The sequence below is a fragment of the Lynx rufus genome, unplaced genomic scaffold, assembly GCF_022079265.1.
Source record: "Lynx rufus isolate CCGP_SWC_20201006 ecotype Redwood Valley unplaced genomic scaffold, mLynRuf1.p SCAF_7, whole genome shotgun sequence".
In the NCBI taxonomy this organism is placed as follows: domain Eukaryota; kingdom Metazoa; phylum Chordata; class Mammalia; order Carnivora; family Felidae; genus Lynx; species Lynx rufus.
Genome location: NW_025814889.1, coordinates 72,552,814 through 72,571,706, shown reverse-complemented (window position 1 = coordinate 72,571,706; position 18,893 = coordinate 72,552,814). Strand labels below are relative to the sequence as shown.

At 38.3% G+C, this 18,893-nt stretch overlaps 1 protein-coding gene across 3 annotated transcripts in view; it reads right to left on the bottom strand.

The window, feature by feature from the left end:
• Positions 1-18,893, bottom strand: part of ANO6 (anoctamin 6) — a 196,690-nt gene that overhangs the window by 68,025 nt on the left and 109,772 nt on the right. For all 3 annotated transcript variants that reach the window (XM_047064841.1, XM_047064843.1, XM_047064842.1), the window contains 2 exons: positions 16,057-16,185; positions 796-861 (listed from right to left, as the gene is read on the bottom strand). In XM_047064841.1, coding sequence (XP_046920797.1) covers positions 796-861; positions 16,057-16,185 — 195 coding nt within the window. The remainder of the gene's footprint in view (positions 1-795; positions 862-16,056; positions 16,186-18,893) is intronic.

Sequence of the window (18,893 nt, the reverse complement as noted above, 5' to 3'; positions counted from 1 at the left end):
ACACTCCTTATCATACTCCCCTCATAAAATTACTGTTTTTTAAAGTAGGATCCATGCCAATGTGGGGCTTGAACTCACGACCCTGAGATCGAGAGTCAGATGTTCTACCGACTGAGCCATCCAGGTGGTCCCCAAATTACTACTATTTTAAGTAAAGAAAAACAAACTTGTTAATTTGCCCATCATTCCATCCAAATTGGTGACTAAAAAGAAAAACACTAGAATATTCATTGCAGTGTTAGTTTAATGATAATTTAAAAATTTCTAACCTATTATAAGATTCTTCAATGTATTATATATCTGTTAAATATCATATTATGTGTTCATTAGAAAAAGATGTTGATGTAGAAATGCATTTACTACACATTAACAGGAAGAAAAGCAAATTATACAACCATGAAATAATTCCTTTTTGAAAGGGAAAAATGTATATATTTTGGGTAATAAAAGAATTTAGGAGGACCACAAGGTTATTTATGGATGATTAAAATACAAAGGATTTTTATTTTTGCTATTCTTACATTTTCTATTTTTTTTGTAAATGATTGCTTTTTGTATATAAAAGAAGAAAACAATCACTTATACATGCATTCAGTATTACATTCTCTGGCTATTAAAAAAGATGTGCTGACTTTGATCAGAAACAAACACACCTTCTATAACGCAGATTTTAACGGACTCTCTGTCCCAGCCTACAACTAGGGCCTGGCTGGAGTTGCAAGTTTCAAATGCAAAACACACGCAGGTTCCCAAGAGCAAAAGTCAGCCAAAGATTGGGAAGGGTCCAACACTTACCGATCTTGTCGCTTCTAACTGCAGGCCACCACAGATGAGGTTAGATTCATATGCTCTTCTTTTTCTCTGTCAAAAGAAATTGGAAACTATGTTAGGCCCTTTAGTTTTACCAAGGGCAGAAAAAGTCTTTTTTAAGAAAAACAAAACCAGGGGTGGCTTGGTGGCTCAGCTGGTTGAGTGCTGGACTCTTGATTTCAATTCAGGTCATGATCTCAGGGTTCGTGGAACTGAGTCTGGCATCGGATTCTACACTGACAGCGTAGCACCTGGTAGGGATTCTCTCTTTTTCTCTGCCCCTCCCCAGCTTGTGCATGCATGCATGCACTCTCTCTCAAAATAAATTTACAAAGAAGAAAAAAACAAAACCAGTTTGTATCTGAGGAAGAGATATATTTGCTCAAAATGGCACATAAGCAATGAAGGTGCTCTGGCTGTTGGTGATTTGTGGGTATTAGATTCCAAGGTGAAATGCCACGGAGTATACTTAGACTCACTTATCACTCTGGAAGGCCCTGGTTGTCTCCATGGATTTCTGGCTATTTGGGATGCATAAAAGTCTGTGGCTTCAGCACAATTCCAGAAACTTTTTTTTTTTTTTTAACTTATAAGCGTTTTGGCACACAAATGGAGTTTGAGTCCCATTCACTGATGTTATTTACCAGTTAGCCCAGATCTGACATTCTAGACATATCAGACATTCAAATGGTCCAATTTTTGGATATGTATATTTCATCTCTACATGCCTTGAACAAATTCAATAAAATAACACAAACAAATTTGACAAAATTCAAAGGAATGTTTCTCTGCAAGACTGAAATGCACATGAAGATACAGTCCTCTAAATCTACAAAAGTTGGGAACTAATTCATCAATAACAACTCCATCCATGTTACACAGCTATTTGAAAAGATGCAGAATATACTGTATTTGTTGATATTAAATTGTACCTGGCTAGGCTTTTGTCAAGCTGTGTCCTAAGCTGTAAGGAAATCATGTCGAGGTAGAAACTTGTTTAACCTTTTAAAAGAACACTTGTGAGGATGACACAGCTATAGTGCTTCATGAAAGCAGGAAAATGAGTGAAGACGGGGTGAAGCATACAAACCCTGAAAGCAGACTGCCTGTGTTCAAATCCTGGTGCCATTACTTATCAGCTCCTTGACCCTTGGCAGGAAACCAACTCTCTGTGCCTCATTTTCCTCCTCTTTAGAATGGAAAAAAAAACCTCACTCTTCCTTTTGAGGGTCTCATGAGGATTGTATGATTTAAACCACCCAAAACACATATACTAGAATTAACATTTCTAGTCATCACAGAAAGTTAATTGGACCAATGCTCCCACTGAAGACAACTGAAAAAGCTAGATTAAAAAAAAAAAAGATATTTCTTAGGGGTGGCTCAGCCGGTTAAGTGTCCAACTTCAGGTCATGATCTCATGGTTTGTAAGTTCGAGCCCCGCGTCAGGCTCTGTGCTGACAGCTCAGAGCCTAGAGCCTGCTTCCGATTCTGAGTCATCCTCTCTCTCTGCCTCTTCCCTGCTCATGCTGTCTCTCTCAGTCTCTCAATAATAAATAAACGTTAAGAAAATATTTTAAAAATAGACATTTTTTTATTTCAGCAGTTAACAAGATAGGGGAATTAGTGGATCATGGCCTTGGTAATCCAGCAGTCAGGCGACTTTGCCCAGGGAGCACTGTTCACAACTTGCCAATTGTGAAGGGGCAGAGCAGTGGCTGAGCTGCTGTGCTATCAAAGTGCCTAGAACATGGAAAGTGGCTAATAAATAGAAAAGAGAGGGTGCTGTATGACAAAGACCAAAGGTGAAAAAAATATACCTAGTATTTGGCTAAGTTTGAGTCCAAATGGAATCCTAACATATTTTGTGGAAGTATGGAAACAGAACATTGCTTTAATTTTTATTTATTTAATAAACGGTTATACAGTACTTACAACATGGCAGAGACCGGTCTAAGGGCTTTCCAAATGTAATACTTTTAATTGCTTGTTACAATTTGAGCGTGCAATGGTCATTTAGAGAAAACCCAGCAAGTGCTACCAACTTCCCTAAATATGAACAAGCGACCTGACCTGCCATATCCCCAGCTTCAACTTGGGAAGCTCCTTCAGACTCATCCTGCTTCTACCTAAGCAGTATTTCTTCAGTCTAGATCCTAACCCACATTTTCATTCTGGCATGGTGGTCCAGTCCTTGTACCTGACTGCACCTTTCTTTACTATTGCTTAAAAGCATTCTTCGATCCTGTAAACAATGTTTAACATAGTGCTTGCCACAGAGTATTTGCTCCATACATGCTTGTTGAAAGAACATATTCAACAAATGCTTCTTAATTCATTCTACAAACACTCCTGAGAGGCATCCTGTAAAGTACTGAAGAGTAAAAGAAGAATCTAAAATAGTTTGCTATAGGGGGACTATAGAGAAACCAGCACCCAGTGACCTACGACCTTCCAATATGGAAGGGCTGAAACATTTCTTCATGTGTTTCATGATACTGTAATGGGCATTTGTTGTTCTTTATGGCCACCCAACATTTCAACTCTCCCCAGAGCCCATGTCCATTAGAGTAGATAAAAACTCAGACACTCTCCTTCCTGGTCTCCTGTGAAGTTCAGCTATTTGCATACGAGCTAGGCCTTGTCCATCAGACCAAGCACTCCAGACTCTCACTCTGAAGCTGGCAACACAAAGAAGCTGGGCCAAGCAGAACTCATCTTGCTGGGTATTGGGAGAGTGAATGCCGGTCCCAGAGAGAACAGAAGTAGAGGTTATGGCAGATCGTGGGCATCATTGCCGGTCAGTGCTGCTCCTGAATACCTGGTTTCCAGGCTTATTTGTCTAACCCTTCAGAAGAACCTGTGAGCTCCCTAACATTCTTCGGAAGAACTCATTGTCTGCTTAAGTTAGAGCTCATTTCTGTTACTTGCCGGCAGAATCCTGACTGATACAGTAACCATAACTAGGGAAAACTTGTTAGCCTAAAACCTAAATCACTGTACAGGGGAGGGGGTGGGTATTCTGAGTAGACCAGACACTCTGACTTCTTCTCCTTCAGGGAAGATGACTCATCCTGAAGCTGTACAAAGGGCAACCCAGACTGTCTCATTAACAGGATCCATGACTGTGTCTTCTGTATCCCTTATAAGTCAGTCAGGAAAAATTTCAGTTAGAACGTGAAGGCTCAGGCCCAAAGATATTCACTCTTGTAGACAAATGTCTTTCTAGTTAGAAGAGCAGGAGAATCCGTCAAAAGAGGGACTTCCCTGGTGACTAAATGGCTATTTTAATAAGTGCTGGCATTACGAAATCACCTGTGTTAACTGGCGTTCTTACAAATTCACAGTTACCACTACAGTTAGGTCCACTCCTTCCTGGCCCCTACTCATCCACCAGGGAGCTGTTCCAAACTTTCAAGGTAATCCTCACACTCCACACCTAACTCTAGACTTGCACACTCTGCAAGTGACCCTGCCTCCTTCTTTGCAGAGAAAATGGCAGCCACTCACGTGAACCCCTGCTAGTGTCTTCCCTTCTACCTATCAATAGCTAGCTGCCATCTCTCCTGCAGTAACAAGACTACATCCTTTTCCTATCTTCTTTTGAGCTCTCAGCAATATCTTCTCTCTTTCTGTTTATTCTTTCCTCTTCATTGCTCTTACTCCTCAGCCAACAAACACTTTAAACGTTTCCCATCCTTAAGAATATTAAATCCTTCCGGGGCGCCTGGGTGGCGCAGTCGGTTGGGCGTCCGACTTCAGCCAGGTCACGATCTCGCGGTCCGGGAGTTCGAGCCCCGCGTCGGGCTCTGGGCTGATGGCTCAGAGCCTGGAGCCTGTTTCCGATTCTGTGTCTCCCTCTCTCTCTGCCCCTCCCCCGTTCATGCTCTGTCTCTCTCTGTCCCAAAAATAAATAAACGTTGAAAAAAAAAAAATTATAAAAGAATATTAAATCCTTCCATGGCCCTACCTACTCTTCGATTACCATCCCTGCCTCTAGAGATGTGTCTTTTAATCTTGAGATCCTCAGCACTTAGAACAGACCTATAAAAAACCTGCAATAAATGCTTGATGAATGAATAAATTGAGTGGATGGTGGATCGATGGCTGCCTATTATACAGGAATGGATTGAGTTGCTACTGACTGTAGCAACTGAGCTCCCCTTTCCTGAGCCCCCGCAAAATGTTCCACGAACTTTTACTTACAATTATTATAGAGTATAACAAAGAAGAGATACAGTTTAATTCTGGAGTGTGCTAGCACAAGATAGCTCAGGGACATCCAGAGTATCAAGTGATTTCCAGATACCTTGGAGTCTGAATTATTAGATGACAAAGGGGGATGGTTTAGAGAACTGGAAATGAACCAACCTCAAAGGAGAGCGGTTCTGTCATCCAACATACCAAACACAAACCACTCCTGTCTTGGTTGTATCAGCTGTATCACCATGACTGTGGTAACATGCTGAACTGCAGAAGACATGTCTCCTCCTCTATGGAATGCCTAAATTGACGCTACAACTCCTTAATGGCTTCATGGGACTCTCTCCTCTCAGATTTTACTCTACCAAATCGCCCCTTTAGCTCCTACCAATTTGGTTTTCCATTTGGAAAATAATGACATAATGGTTAGATGCAGAGTCAAAATTCAAACCCAGATTCTGTGACATTGGACAAATAACCTAAATCATACCAGTATCAGTGGCTTCATTTCAAAAATTGGACAAGAAATAGCTTTATCCCAGGTTTCTTTAAGGATTGAATATGATCATGAGTAAACAGTCCTCAGCATCATGCTTGACCCATAATAAACCTTATAGACATGTTAGCCATATCCTCTTTTTCTGCCTTTAAATTTGTTCAACTTCCCTTATTTCATTAAATAAATAAAAAATAAATAATAAAACTCTCTTTCCCCTGCAGGCTTTAGAGGTCCATCTCTCTTTTTTAATGCTTAATATCTAAACAAAACTAGTTAACCTCAATCCACTTGGCCTCCACACTGTGTGCACCAGTGACCCCCTAATCCTCCAGTGGGTCGCCAATAACACTGTTATACTGGAACTCCAAGAAATGGACCTTAATGTTGAATTACTCAGCCCTCTTCTTGACTCTCCTGTATTGCTTGGTCATCCTGGTCCTCAGACTACCTTTTCTGATATCTGATGAATGTGTATATGTGTGTAAGAGAATATGTGTGTGTGTGTGTGTGTGTGTGTCCTCTTCACTCTCTGAAAGTTGTGAATACATCTTTACATTTCCTTGCTTTTCCCTCATTTCTGTGTATAATAAGGGAGGTCACTGATAAGAGTATACAGCACATGTGAATATTATAGATGCAGAAAACCTTAGAAATACTTTTCTTCAGTCTCATTTTAATGACTTGGTAATATTCTCTTGGAGAGATGTACTGTAATTTATTTAACAAATCTCAAATTGGTGGATATTTAGGTTGTTCCTAATTTTCACTATTATGAAAATCATTGTAGAACAGTCTTTGTGCATCCATTATTATTTCCTTGGGATAAAGTCCTAGAAGCAGAATTGTTAAATCAAAGAACGCATGCAATTTTAAGTTCTTTAATATGTATTGCCATACTTCCCTCCAGAAAGGTTGTACTAATTTATCCTATTTTAGTTTTTATCTAGTTCTTTACAAAGAACTCCTGAGATATTTACCTGATTTCTCTCAAGATAATTGGTAGACCTTGGAGTTGGTTTATAATGCCCTCTATTTTACCACTCACTATAAATACTTAAACAGCTGAATCAAGGATAGGACATTTTTATTTGCTTAAACATGTTAATCTATCACCTTGGAGTTACTTTAATAAGACAGTTCTTGTTATTTTCCTTTGGCAAGGCAATTCACAAAGAACTAGTGGAATATTTTAAAAATTGATCAAACCAGTTTTCTGGGTTTGTCAGGAAGCTAAAGTAAATTAGCATATGCACAGTATTTGTCAAACAGACACATATCAGGAAAAGACTACTTAAGATTGCTTAAATCTGTTTAATATAAAATCATCATCTTTGCTTCTCCATAGAATTTACACTTAGATAAGCAACAGCATTCTTGACATTTAAAAAAAAATTAAGGTAGCGCTGTCCTCCATGTTAAAATGAAAGAAAGTTAATATTGCATACTGCCTGACATGGCCATTGTTCAATAAATACTTGTTGAAAAAATGAAATATAAGGTCACACAATTTCTAACTAAAAGTGATCTATGTGCCTTGTTGGAAAGCCTTACATATGTGAACCTAAACTATGTGCCATGCTCTATAGTCTACAGTTTGTATTTAGCAGCACAAAATAACCAAACTAGACTCTTTTGGCTCTGAAAAATGCCCAGTCATACTTCAGACTGTGCTATAAATTCTTCTGTCTCTAGGGGAACAAATTCAGCGGCATTGTAACCTGGATCTTTTTTTTTTTTTTTAACCTACTTCTAGTAAAGCCAAAATGACTGTAATCATTGAGGATCTGTGTACATCATGAAAAAGATGGATGTGATTCTATTACTACTGGTGGAGAATGATGCTGGGGGATAAGAACCTCTATTCCACCCCAGAACCTGGAATTTTATTCGTATCTCTTTTGAGAGGTTAATACAGCTGTCAGAGAAATGAAGAATAAAAGCAATCAAAATCACAAAGGACAGACGGGCATAATTAAGGAAGCTTTCTGTCCCTAAGCACCTTAGATTACACATCTCATTTGGCTTAATAAAGTCATTGTGGGGAAGACTGGCTTGTGAATTACACAGCAATAATACTGATTGTAAACACCAATCTACTATTTTCTTTATGTCACCCAGCTTTTTCAGGATAAAAAAAATAGGGGTTGTAATGCCTACAAAGTGAAATTACTGAACACACTGTAATGATAATAAAGCGCAAATCAGTTGGGATTAATGAAACACATGCATAGATTAATTTCACATATTCTTACAGCTTTGTTAGGCAAAGTACTGATGATGCTGTCAGTGTATTTTTCAACTTGCCAATCTTGGTTAAGCCTACAAAGATGAATGAGGAATAAGTTAAAGGTACTTAATTTGTACAAAAAAAATTACCGTCTAATTACTCTAAACGCTATTTATTAGTTATATATCATGTGCTCAAGGTTTGGTAAGTGGAATAAATTATTTAATTGGGATTTAATTTAAGTTCACATGTTGGTGATAAAATATTTAATGTGAGTGGACTGATCTGATGAGGAATTTACTCAAGTAGGTAGTGTGTATTCTCTAGGGGACAGAAAAAAGATGAGCATTCTAAATAATAAGCATGGAATGGAAGCGAATATTTAGCTGAAATTCACTTCAAATTTTCTTTATAAATTAACATTTTAGGTGTAATTATAAAAGAAACAAATGCTCTTTGTGGGTAACTTAGAAAACAGAAATTTTTTGAGAAGGGGAAAACTATCATCTAATAACATCTCACTGATGAGATAACTACTGTAACATTTTAGTGCAAGGTTTTCCAAATGTACTTACTTATACAAACAACTTGGAGCACTGGCTTCAAATGCAGATTTTTGGGCTCTTCTCCTGGAGATTCTGACTCAGTAGGTACACAATGCTGTCTGAACAATCTACTTTCAAGGAGCAAAACAAGTGCCTCTTCTCAGACAAAATTAAGAAACACTGCTTTTAAAACACGCCTTCTCTATGTATATACAGCAGCTATTCTTTTGTGATGGTTTAGCCCTTTCAAGCCTAATCCTTATGAAAATTCAGCATAGTTCTTTCTCCCCATCTTATACCTTTTAAAAAGTGAGACACATGTGTATGTTTGGGACAGGGCAAACGACAGCTTCTTCCTTCAAACCTAAGGCCAGATCTCAGAAGGACCAGGCAGGGAAAGGAAAGCATTTTCTGTTCTCCACATCTTTGTGAGATGAAATGGAAGAATCAGGTTTTACTTATTAGGATTTCACGGTCCTTTTTGTTTTTCTGTTCTAAGGACAGTCTGGGCCCAAGGACACTTCCCATTTTGGGAATAAGAAGATTTGGGTTCATTGCTCTTACGCTGAGTACTCAAAAATAAAACCAAACATGCTTATACCAGGCGACACATTTTGTAGCTGTGATGTGAAACTGCTGATTCTAGTTTACTTTATTCCTTTTAACCTACAATCCTAGTATAAGCAAGAAGGGTGTAAAGAAAGGAGATAAAAATATAAAGGGCTCCCTACCTTAGTCTAAAATGCTAACGAGTTGAAGCTAAACCTGATTTTGCTCCCTACAATAGAAGAGAGGACACTTACCAAAAGTTATCTGGGAAGGTAAAACCAGCCAACAATGGTTACCATCATTTCTTCTTAACCTATCCTAAGATGAGCCTCAGGTTTCCAATTCATGGACTATCTGTGGTGAACATGTCATTTCCAGGAATTAATTTATACTGTTCTGATTCTTCATAATCCCCTTCTGCCATCCCTTTGGTTCTTCAATTTGGAGAAGATAGGCCAATGTTAAGTCTAGTCAATCATGGCTTCCCTTTTATGAGGCTCCATGGAATAAATTTCTTTCTGGGAGATTATCAAAACATTATGTTTCTTTTGGACAGTTTTATTTTTATTGTGTTAAGACATTAGACTGTATTATTAATAACATCTCCCATTTTCTTTGGCTACTAGGAAACTCAGAGGCAAATTTATAGCTCAACACTAACTTCTGAACAGGACCTATGGTTACTTAAAAAGTCACTTTATTACTCTGACACCTGGCTTCATTTTATTTTCTTGGACTTTACATTTGTCACTCTGTGTTTCTCATCTAATTACTTTTCATTCTTGATATTATTTCTGTAAGTGACCTCAAATACTTTATAATGAATTATAAATAAACTATGTTAATGTAGTATTAGCATAAGTAAGGAGCTAATGACTGGGAAAAACGTACATTGCGAGCTGAAGTCAATAATAAATGATTTTTGAGTTATCTATACTGTTATCATCTATTGGCCACAAATGACCATATATTTAATGCACATAAGACTTAAGGAGGAGTCAAGCCATGTGATCCCTCAATAGATACAAAAGAAAGCATTTGATAAAATTGAAAATCCAGTTATAAAACTCCTAGCAATCTAGGACTAGAAGGCGACTCCTTTAACTTTTTTGAAGGAAAACTGCCAAAACTTGATAGCAGTTGTGATATTTAATGGGGAAACTTTAGAAACATTCCCATTAAAATCAGGAACCCTATAATAGCGACTACTATGTGTTCCTGGTTTTATTCAAGAGGTCTTAGCCATTGCACCTAGACAAGGAAAGGAAAGAAGTATAAAGATGGCAAAGGTAGAGCAAAACTCTCATCATTCATAGATAATGTGGTCTTTTTCTGAGAACACTTAAAAGATCCATTGCAAGTTGTTAGAACTAAAAAGAGTTTATCAAGGTTTCTTGGTAGAACTTAGGAAAACCAATGGACTTTATACACAATAAATCACAAACCACAATTTAAAGTGCTTCTGACAATATCAACAAAATTTTAAAATAAAAATAGTTAAGGAGTGCCTGGGTGGTTCAGTAGGTTAAGCGTCTGACTTCAGCACAGGTCATGATCTCATGGTTCGTGGGTTTGAGCCCCGCATCAGGCTTTGTGCTGACAGCTCAGAGCCTGGAGCCTGCTTCAGATTCTGGGTCTCCCTCTCTCTCTGCCCCTCTCCCACTCATCCTCTGTCTGCAAAAATAAACATTAAATTTTTTTTAAAAAAGAATAGTAAAAATGTACAAGATCAGAGAAAGATAAATACCATACGATTTCATTCATATGTGGAACTTAAAAAACAAAACAAATGATCATACGGGCAAAAAGAGAGAGACAAACCAAGAAACAGACTCTTAACTACAGAGAACAAACTGGTAACAAACTGATGGTTACCAGAGGGGAGGAGAGTGGGATGGGTTAAATAGGTGATGGGGATTAAGGATTATAATTATTGTGATGAGCACCAGGTGTGGTATCTAAGTCTTGAATCACTAAATTGTACACCTGAAATTAAAAATGGACAAGATCTTCATGGACACTGTTATAAAAGTTTACTAAAAAATATAAGACCTCAGGGGTGCCTGGGTGGCTCAGTCGGTTAAGCGTCCGACTTCAGCTCAGGTCATGATCTCACAGTTTGTGACTTTGAGCTCTGCATCGGGGTCTGACAGCTCAGAGCCTGGAGCCTGCTTCAGATTCTGTGTCTCCCACTCTCTCTCTCTGCTCCTCTCCAGCTAATGTTCTGTCTCTCTCTCTCAAAAATAAATAAACATTAAAAAAAAAACTTAAAAAAATGTATAAAACCTCAGTAAATGGAGAGATATAATGTGTTCACTGTAGTAGAACTTTTTGATGAACTTTGAAACATGTCCAAAGAGATCTCTTCCGGCTTCTAGGCAAACATTTCCAGCCTCATGATAACTCATCTAAAACAATGGATAACAGTTTTAAAAAGATCACAGGATCTGGAACCAATTAGTTAGCTGTCTCACATTATTTTAAAGTTTGGATACAATTTAGTTCGATTGTTCATTTCTCAAAAACCTCACATTCTATGGTGTCCACCAGCCAGATTCTTCTGCTGCATACTAAAGAATTCTTAAAGTCAGATATGAAATACAAATTTACATTTCCATACAAAAATTCTCATCTAACTTCAAGGAAATGAATTTTCTGTTAACTTTTAGGAATGGCTTGTGCAGATAAAAAATTAAATGAATAAAACACTTAGTCAGGATTGCTTATATGGTCTTTATGCTACCTAGACCCCTCCACCCTCTTTACCATCCCCCGAATTCTACCTTTACTTGGTCATAAACTCATATGTTGGAAGGGAAGTCAAGGGTCATATGAAACACAATTCAAAATAGATCGATTCTGCCACTTGTTCGCAGTTCTAGCAAAAGGAAGTGGAAGAAGCATTGCTAACAAAACTAAGCAGAAGGGGTTGGAGAAAAATACAGAAACTTGTTTTATTTAGGACATCTCTGCTCTTCATAATGTACATGGAACATATTTAGATATCACTAATCATGTACTATGCCACACACTGCTGGCTACCTACTGAACAGTCAGTCACTTCCCCCTTCTTCACTGCTAAGAAAAGCCTGATGGTTTTCCAGGTATTGGGTGATCAGGCAATTTAAAAGATGAAAGGCTAGGGGCGCCTGGGTGGCTCAGTCGGTTGAGCGTCCAACTTCAGCTCAGGTCATGATCTCACAGTCTGTGGGTTCGAGCCCTGCGTCAGGCTCGGTGCTGACAGCTCAGAGCCTGGAGCCTGTTTCCAATCCTGTGTCTCCCTCTCTCTCTGCCCCTCCCCCAGTCTCACTTTGTCTCGCTCTGTCTCTCAAAAATAAATAAATATTTAAAAATAAATAAATAAATAAATAAATAAATAAATAAATAAATAAATAAAAGATGAAAGGCTAATCTTCATGTGTCTGTGGTAATGATGGGAAGTAGTAATTCCATTGTCTTGCCAACAAGAAGTTTTGGAACAGACTGTGACAGACCATGAACTGTGAAGGCAAGTCTGCTTAGGGCCCTTCTAGGGGAGCTTTCTTCCCCCTTAAAAAAGGGCATTCCCTCTTCTCACCTCCAGATGCCTTGAGTACAAGAGCCATCTTGTAACCAAGTGAAGTCAGTTTAAGAACAGAAACATAATGAGGCCGGCAGGGCAAAGGATGTTATGAGTTCAATTCCTGACGACCTCTTTAAAGTCAATAAATTATCCAACCCAGAAATGGTTTTACCTCTAGGCTACATTTTTTTTTTTAAGAGAGAGAACACACATGCACATGGGGAATGGGCAGAGGGAGAGGGAGAGAGAGAATCCTAAGTGGGCTCCATGCTCTGTCTTAAAGCCCGACTTGGGCCTTGATTTCACGACAGTGAGATCATGACCTGAGCTGAAATCAAGATTCAGATGCTTAACTGACTGAGCTGCCCAGGTGCCCAGATGCTTTTATGGAGGGCTATTTCTTAAGTGAGAAAATTATTTCCTTTAGCATTTAAGACATTTTGAGTTCTTGCAGAAAAACAAAAAACAAAAACAAAAACCCTTCAAACTGATTCAGTGCCCAGGATAGTGTAGGCTAAATGGGCATGCATTATTGAAACAACTTATAATAATTCCCCATGCCTAAATGATTAACACTTTTGATCTTATTTAAAAATATTTTTAATGTTTATTTATTTTTGAGAGAGAGACAGAGACAGAGTGCAAGCAGGAAAGAGATGGTAGAAAGAGAGACACAGAATCTGAAGCAGGATCCAGGCTCTGAGCTGTCAGAGCAGAGCCCTACATGGGGCTCGAACTCACAAACCATGAGATCATGACCTGAGCCAAAGTCAGGCACTTAACCCACTGAGCCACCCAAGGTACCCTGATTTGTACTTTTTAAAGGAAGGTGTGAAGTTCCTGAGGTATTTTCACTAATATCAAGGGACAAAGTGACATGCTATTTGGAGATTTAGCTAGAAAAAATATTTTCTCTTCTGCTCATGGGAAGATGTAGCCTTTTACTCCTCTATGTTTTGTGGCCCTATTACTTCTTTCTCCATTTCTAGAAAAGTATTTAACAATACTCTTTAGATCAGCCACTGACAAAGTCAACCTTGGTGTTGCTTTAGGAAATCAGTATGATTTACACATAATTTTTTTTTTCTCTCAAAGAAAACAGGATTTTCGAATTGCCTTTCCTTGGTGGAGTCCTAAATCCTGAATAAGGCCTGACAGAGGGTATGATGGAACTCACAAATGTGTTTCTGATTAATAAAAATGTGATTCCAAAGCTGAGCTTTAAATTCTGGTGGAGTCTAAGGAATATGTACAAACACGGTCTCAAAGCACTTCAAAGCACGGGTTAGAAAAACCAACATCATGGTACATCTATCCATGAGTTCAGAGACTGCCAAATTAATGACTTTTTTTCTCCTGATTTATGAGAGTTACCCTGGGACCTGTTTCTGGGTAAAGCAAATGCAGCACTTATTAATAATGTAAGCAGCTCTAGGGCCCCTTCACCATGGCAGTGAAGCTCTTGTCTAAAACCAGAACTGTTTCCTTTACACTTTAATGGATTAGATTTGTTTAACTTACTTTACATAGTGCTTAGTGCAGTTCCACTGGCATAGGGGTGCTTAATGAATATTTGATGACGGTGACTATGACTGCACAGAATATATCTTAGTGTCCACAGGAAAATGATAAAACACTCTAAGCTACATTCCTCTAGTGATGAAATCATATAATAACAAAAGAGGAGTCATGCCTTTCATGCTAGCACACTGTTTTAAGAAAGCCACAAATAAGAGTAAGGGCATAGGAATTACTATTATCTAATATGATTTAATATGTGCTAACAATTTATATCACATTTCTACATAATATTTTACTTAATCCTTACCATAAGCCTATGGACTAGGTATTGGAATTCCCATTCCCTGAATCTAAGAAGCCATTAGTGTGTGATGAACCAATATTTTACATATCCATAAGAAAAATTCAGCCAATGAAATTATGATATGCCATTTGTAAGACATACCCTGATTTGAAAGATGTCAAAATGTAAAAATAATATGCATCTCAAAAATGATAATGAAATATGATACTGACCAGAAAATTCATTCAAGTCATATAGCCAGTTAATAGGTATGGCCAAGACTAGCCTGCTGTCCACCAAAGATTCATGTTCCACTTCTACAATGTGGAGTTCCTACAGAGAAATGGCTGTCCAGCCAGAAAATACATTTTCCATTTTCCAGAGTTCGGACCAATAGAATGTAGCAAAATTGACGTCATTTCCAGGCCAAAGTGGTAACGAAGCACATCCTCTCCATCCTCTTAAATTATTATTTATGTTGATTCCTAGGATGATTTTAGAAACTACCTGGTTGAATATAGCAAAGCTTCTGTGTCAGCCTGGGTCCCTGAATGACTGCAAGGGACCTAGCCTTACCCGTACCCCTACACCCATATTGCCAAACAGGGATGCTACCTCTGATTTGACATGAGAAATAAGTAAACGTCTATTATGTTAAGACATTGTAATTCAGAACTAGTTTATCATATCAGCTAGAATTACTCCAAATAACTGGAGTGGCAGAATTAGAATGTGAATGTTAAGTTCCAGTGCCTGCGTTTACTCTGTGATACCATGTGAATGCAAAACACGAAACTTACCCCTTCCAAAATAAACACACGAAAACAGGCATGATTGCTTCGTTTTAAGCAGGTTTCATCAGCTGGTTTGAAATAATGAGCAGAAATCAATAGATTTAAGAATGATGTATTTCAGAGAGAAAGTCCAGAGAGAATAATTTAAGCTGTGTATATGAATAGCATAGATGTGAGAAAAACAAACAAAGAATGAGGGAGTTGTTTTCAAAGTGGGGGAAAAGTGACCTATGTATGCTTTCTTCTTTTTGTCCTGTTTCAGCTTAATACAGTTTGGGTTCAGGTAAAGGAGATCCAGGTATGTTATAACCCTAGGCTACTAAATGGTTTAATATCTCAAGATAAAAATGTTTCTTGTTACTTAAGAAAACTTGAAGAGGAGGAAAGGGAAGGAGGAGCAGCTTGAATGGCAACGGATGAAAAGGAAGGAAAAGTAAGTGATAGAAAATGGAAGAGGTGACTAGCACAGGTTCTAAATTCAAGACAAGAATTTGAACCATGGCTCCACTATTTGTTGGTGACCTTGGGCAGTCATTGTAACCTAAGGGTCAACTCGGTCATCTACAATGGTACGATAACAGAAGGCACCTCCGATAACAGAAGGCACCTCCGTAGGTTATGTAAAAATTAAGCGAGACAATGCATGCAAAAGGCACCCAGCATCCATGAGTGAGAGCACACTGAAGGCTAGTGGTTACTACACTGGCTGTCATCACTAATCATCAGCGTCCCTTCCCAACCTAGTTGCAAATAGCCAAGTATGATTTTAATGTAAATCTCTTCTACAGATAGAAAATGCAATTCCTTGGAATAAAGTCTGCCTTTGGCTGTGAAACCAACTGAGGTTAAGAGCCTGAGGAAGTTTCTGCTTCAAATTTAAAAAAATATATATCTGTTAACATGCCTTGAGGGAATGATGAGCAGAGAAAATATGAAAGTATGTTTGGTATATCATATTTCAAATACCAGTTTCACTTTATTGCTTACATAAAAATAGCACTTTTTTTTCATTTCACGATATTATAAGAAATAAAACGGAAAATAGCACACACAAAAAACTTACCCTTTGTTTTTCATTTGAACCCTTTTTATTGGTTTCTTTTCTACTTTCATCTTCATACACTAGAACAAAGTCGATTCTTCGCTGACCGTCATTAAAAAAGAGGGAGTCGGGTTTTCCATTAAATTCTTCCTGTGTGGGAAAACAAATTTTAATATAATTTTTTCAAAGTGTCAATTATAAGTGTTTATTTTCTAGCTTTAATAGATACATCATCGTGTTTACTGAGAAAAAGAAATCCACTGCTAGTTACTTAACTAAGAGGTCGCGGTCACCATGATCTTTGCGAGCACAGTTTGTTCTGGGTGAAAGAAGTCCTTGAATTAAGCAGTTTATGATTATTCTACAAACACATGGGAAACTATCAGTATTATGTATGTAAACACAATCATCTCAGAATTATTCCCTCCTCGAACAGCAAAGGAGAATAATGTTTGCAAATAAACACAATAACCAGAGGTGCCTATCTGAAGTACGGAGGTTCATTTAGCAAGAAGAAAAATCTAAGACAAAGCACTATTTATGAAAATCCCATCCTTCCTAAGCCATATTTTCATGGCTTCTCTCTGGACCTCACCACTTTAAGAAGGTACCACTGTATAACCCTAAACATATGCCAGATGATGCATAAACACATTTTGTGTTTTGATAAACACAAAAGCTACAATGGTTGTTGGTATATGTTCCTGAATCCACAGAAGATACCCCTTCACTCCCAGCAAACAAAACAAATAAACAAATGACCCTGGCAGCAACAATAAATAAATAAGCCTTTAGTTCAGAGCATAAAAGCTTTATGGCTTAAAAACAAAGAAATAATGGCAGAACTCGGACCTACTAGAGTCAAACAACTTTTATTACCATGTGGATTTGGACAGAATTATTTTAATTTGCTCTAAGCAAAAACTTGGGTTTGTGTTTCTCACACAGCTTGTCAGGATGCTCATGTGAATTTTGTTGCTGTTGTTTAAGAATCAGACTACTTTTTAACTGATAGGTAATATTTAAAAATTTTTAACTTCTTTCTCCATTAAAAACTCATGGGGAGATTGCATTCTGCAGTCCTTTGGTGGAAACACTTAGTCATTAAATGCGATTAATTCTTTTCTGCATTTACCATCAATTAATAAAAAAATCACCTAATCACTCCTTCCTCCTTTACTTCACACTTTTGAAAAGACAGATCTTTTGCTGAGGGTATACAGCCTGATACTTGTCATTCCTGTCTTTTCCACCACGGAGTGGGGGCAGGTTTCTTGCTAGTATTCAAAACATATCCCATTTAGCAGGTTCCTTCACCTGTGGAGTGCATGCTGCTGACCTAACTCAGAACACTCCCCATCACAGTGCCATTTAACCAAGGATTCCAATCACAAACAGTGTGACTTTGCCTTGAGACCCTATAGCTGGGAGCAGGGAGGGGCCAGGACAACAGACACAACAGTGTGTTAGGCTGGGGCCACTCCCCAACTTTTTTATTTAAAATTGCAGCTACTTAACACCCATAAACTTGAAGAGTATTTAAAGCTATACAAAAATGCTAAGCCCTGTCTTTTTCAATTCAGCCACAAAGTCCTTCAGGCTCCTTCCATTTCTCTTCTTTTTTTTTTTTAATTTTTTAAATGTTTATTCTTGAGGGAGAGAGACAGAGTATGAGTGTGGAAGGGGCAGAGAGAGAAGGAAACACAGATTCCGTAGCAGGCTCCAGGTTCTGAGCTGTCAGTACAGAGTATGATGCAAGGCTCAAACCCACAAGCCGTGAGATCATGACCCGAGCTGAAGTCGGACGCTTAACTGACAGAGCCACCCAGGTGCCCCGATTTCTCTTCCTTTCAATGAGGATGTTACTATTGGTGACAATCAGGGCAGTTGCTAGAGGAAACTTTTACATAGAAGGGGGAAAAAATGAAAAATTTCCTTGCAGTGACAAAGGGGGAGGTGAACTGGGGTGGAATTTAGTCATGAAAACCTGGTCATCATTACAGATGTCTGAAAAGTATACAAAAGCCACTTGTTCTCTGTAGCCCACATTCTGTTGCCTTTGGTGGCATCCAGCAGGACTCATCGAAGGTCTGAAGGAGGAGATCTGGAATAAGATCCACATCTGCACACGGCTCTAGGCACTCTCCCTTGCATGGCCCTTGCTCAGCCACACAGGCTGGCTGGCAGCTCCTGGATAGTCTGGTCTGCGTGCACGTCTTTCCTGTGTGACAGAAGACCATGGTCCTTTATTTGGAGGAAAGCCTCAATGACCTGGCAACAGTTGTCTGTGTGAAATAACTAGGTCAAACTCTGATATGGTTTTACTGGAATGCAATGCTAGGGAAAAGGGCACCAGGTTTGTGCTGCTGTGAAATCCAGGTTTCCCATTGCTTGGCAGAAGGCCCTGCTGGGCAACTGGGAGAAAGGGAGAAACTCAATGTAGGGTTGGAAAGAATACATAACAAAAAAGAAATCTGGCCTGGTCTGAATTTTAAAAGACTGACTTATAAACAAGACTTTTTTTTTTTTTTTTTTTAGGGATGGATTTTTCAGTAGTAATTCTACTCCAGGCCTAACTCACCCATCAGGACACTGAAATAATAGAGAACTAAAAAGCAATTCCTTTCCTACAGTTTTGCTTTATATGAAGTAAAATTTTAATAGTCTCTCATGATAAATACTGATACACTTCTTTAAATGACTGATTATTCAGTGATGAATTATTCAAGTCCTGACCTCTATGCCTTTCTTGATACCTACTCAAAACCTTATCTTTACTCTTCTACCAAGTCAAATGGCATCAAGATGAAATACAAAAACTCTGAACCAGACGTTTTTCCAAAGAAGACATACAGATG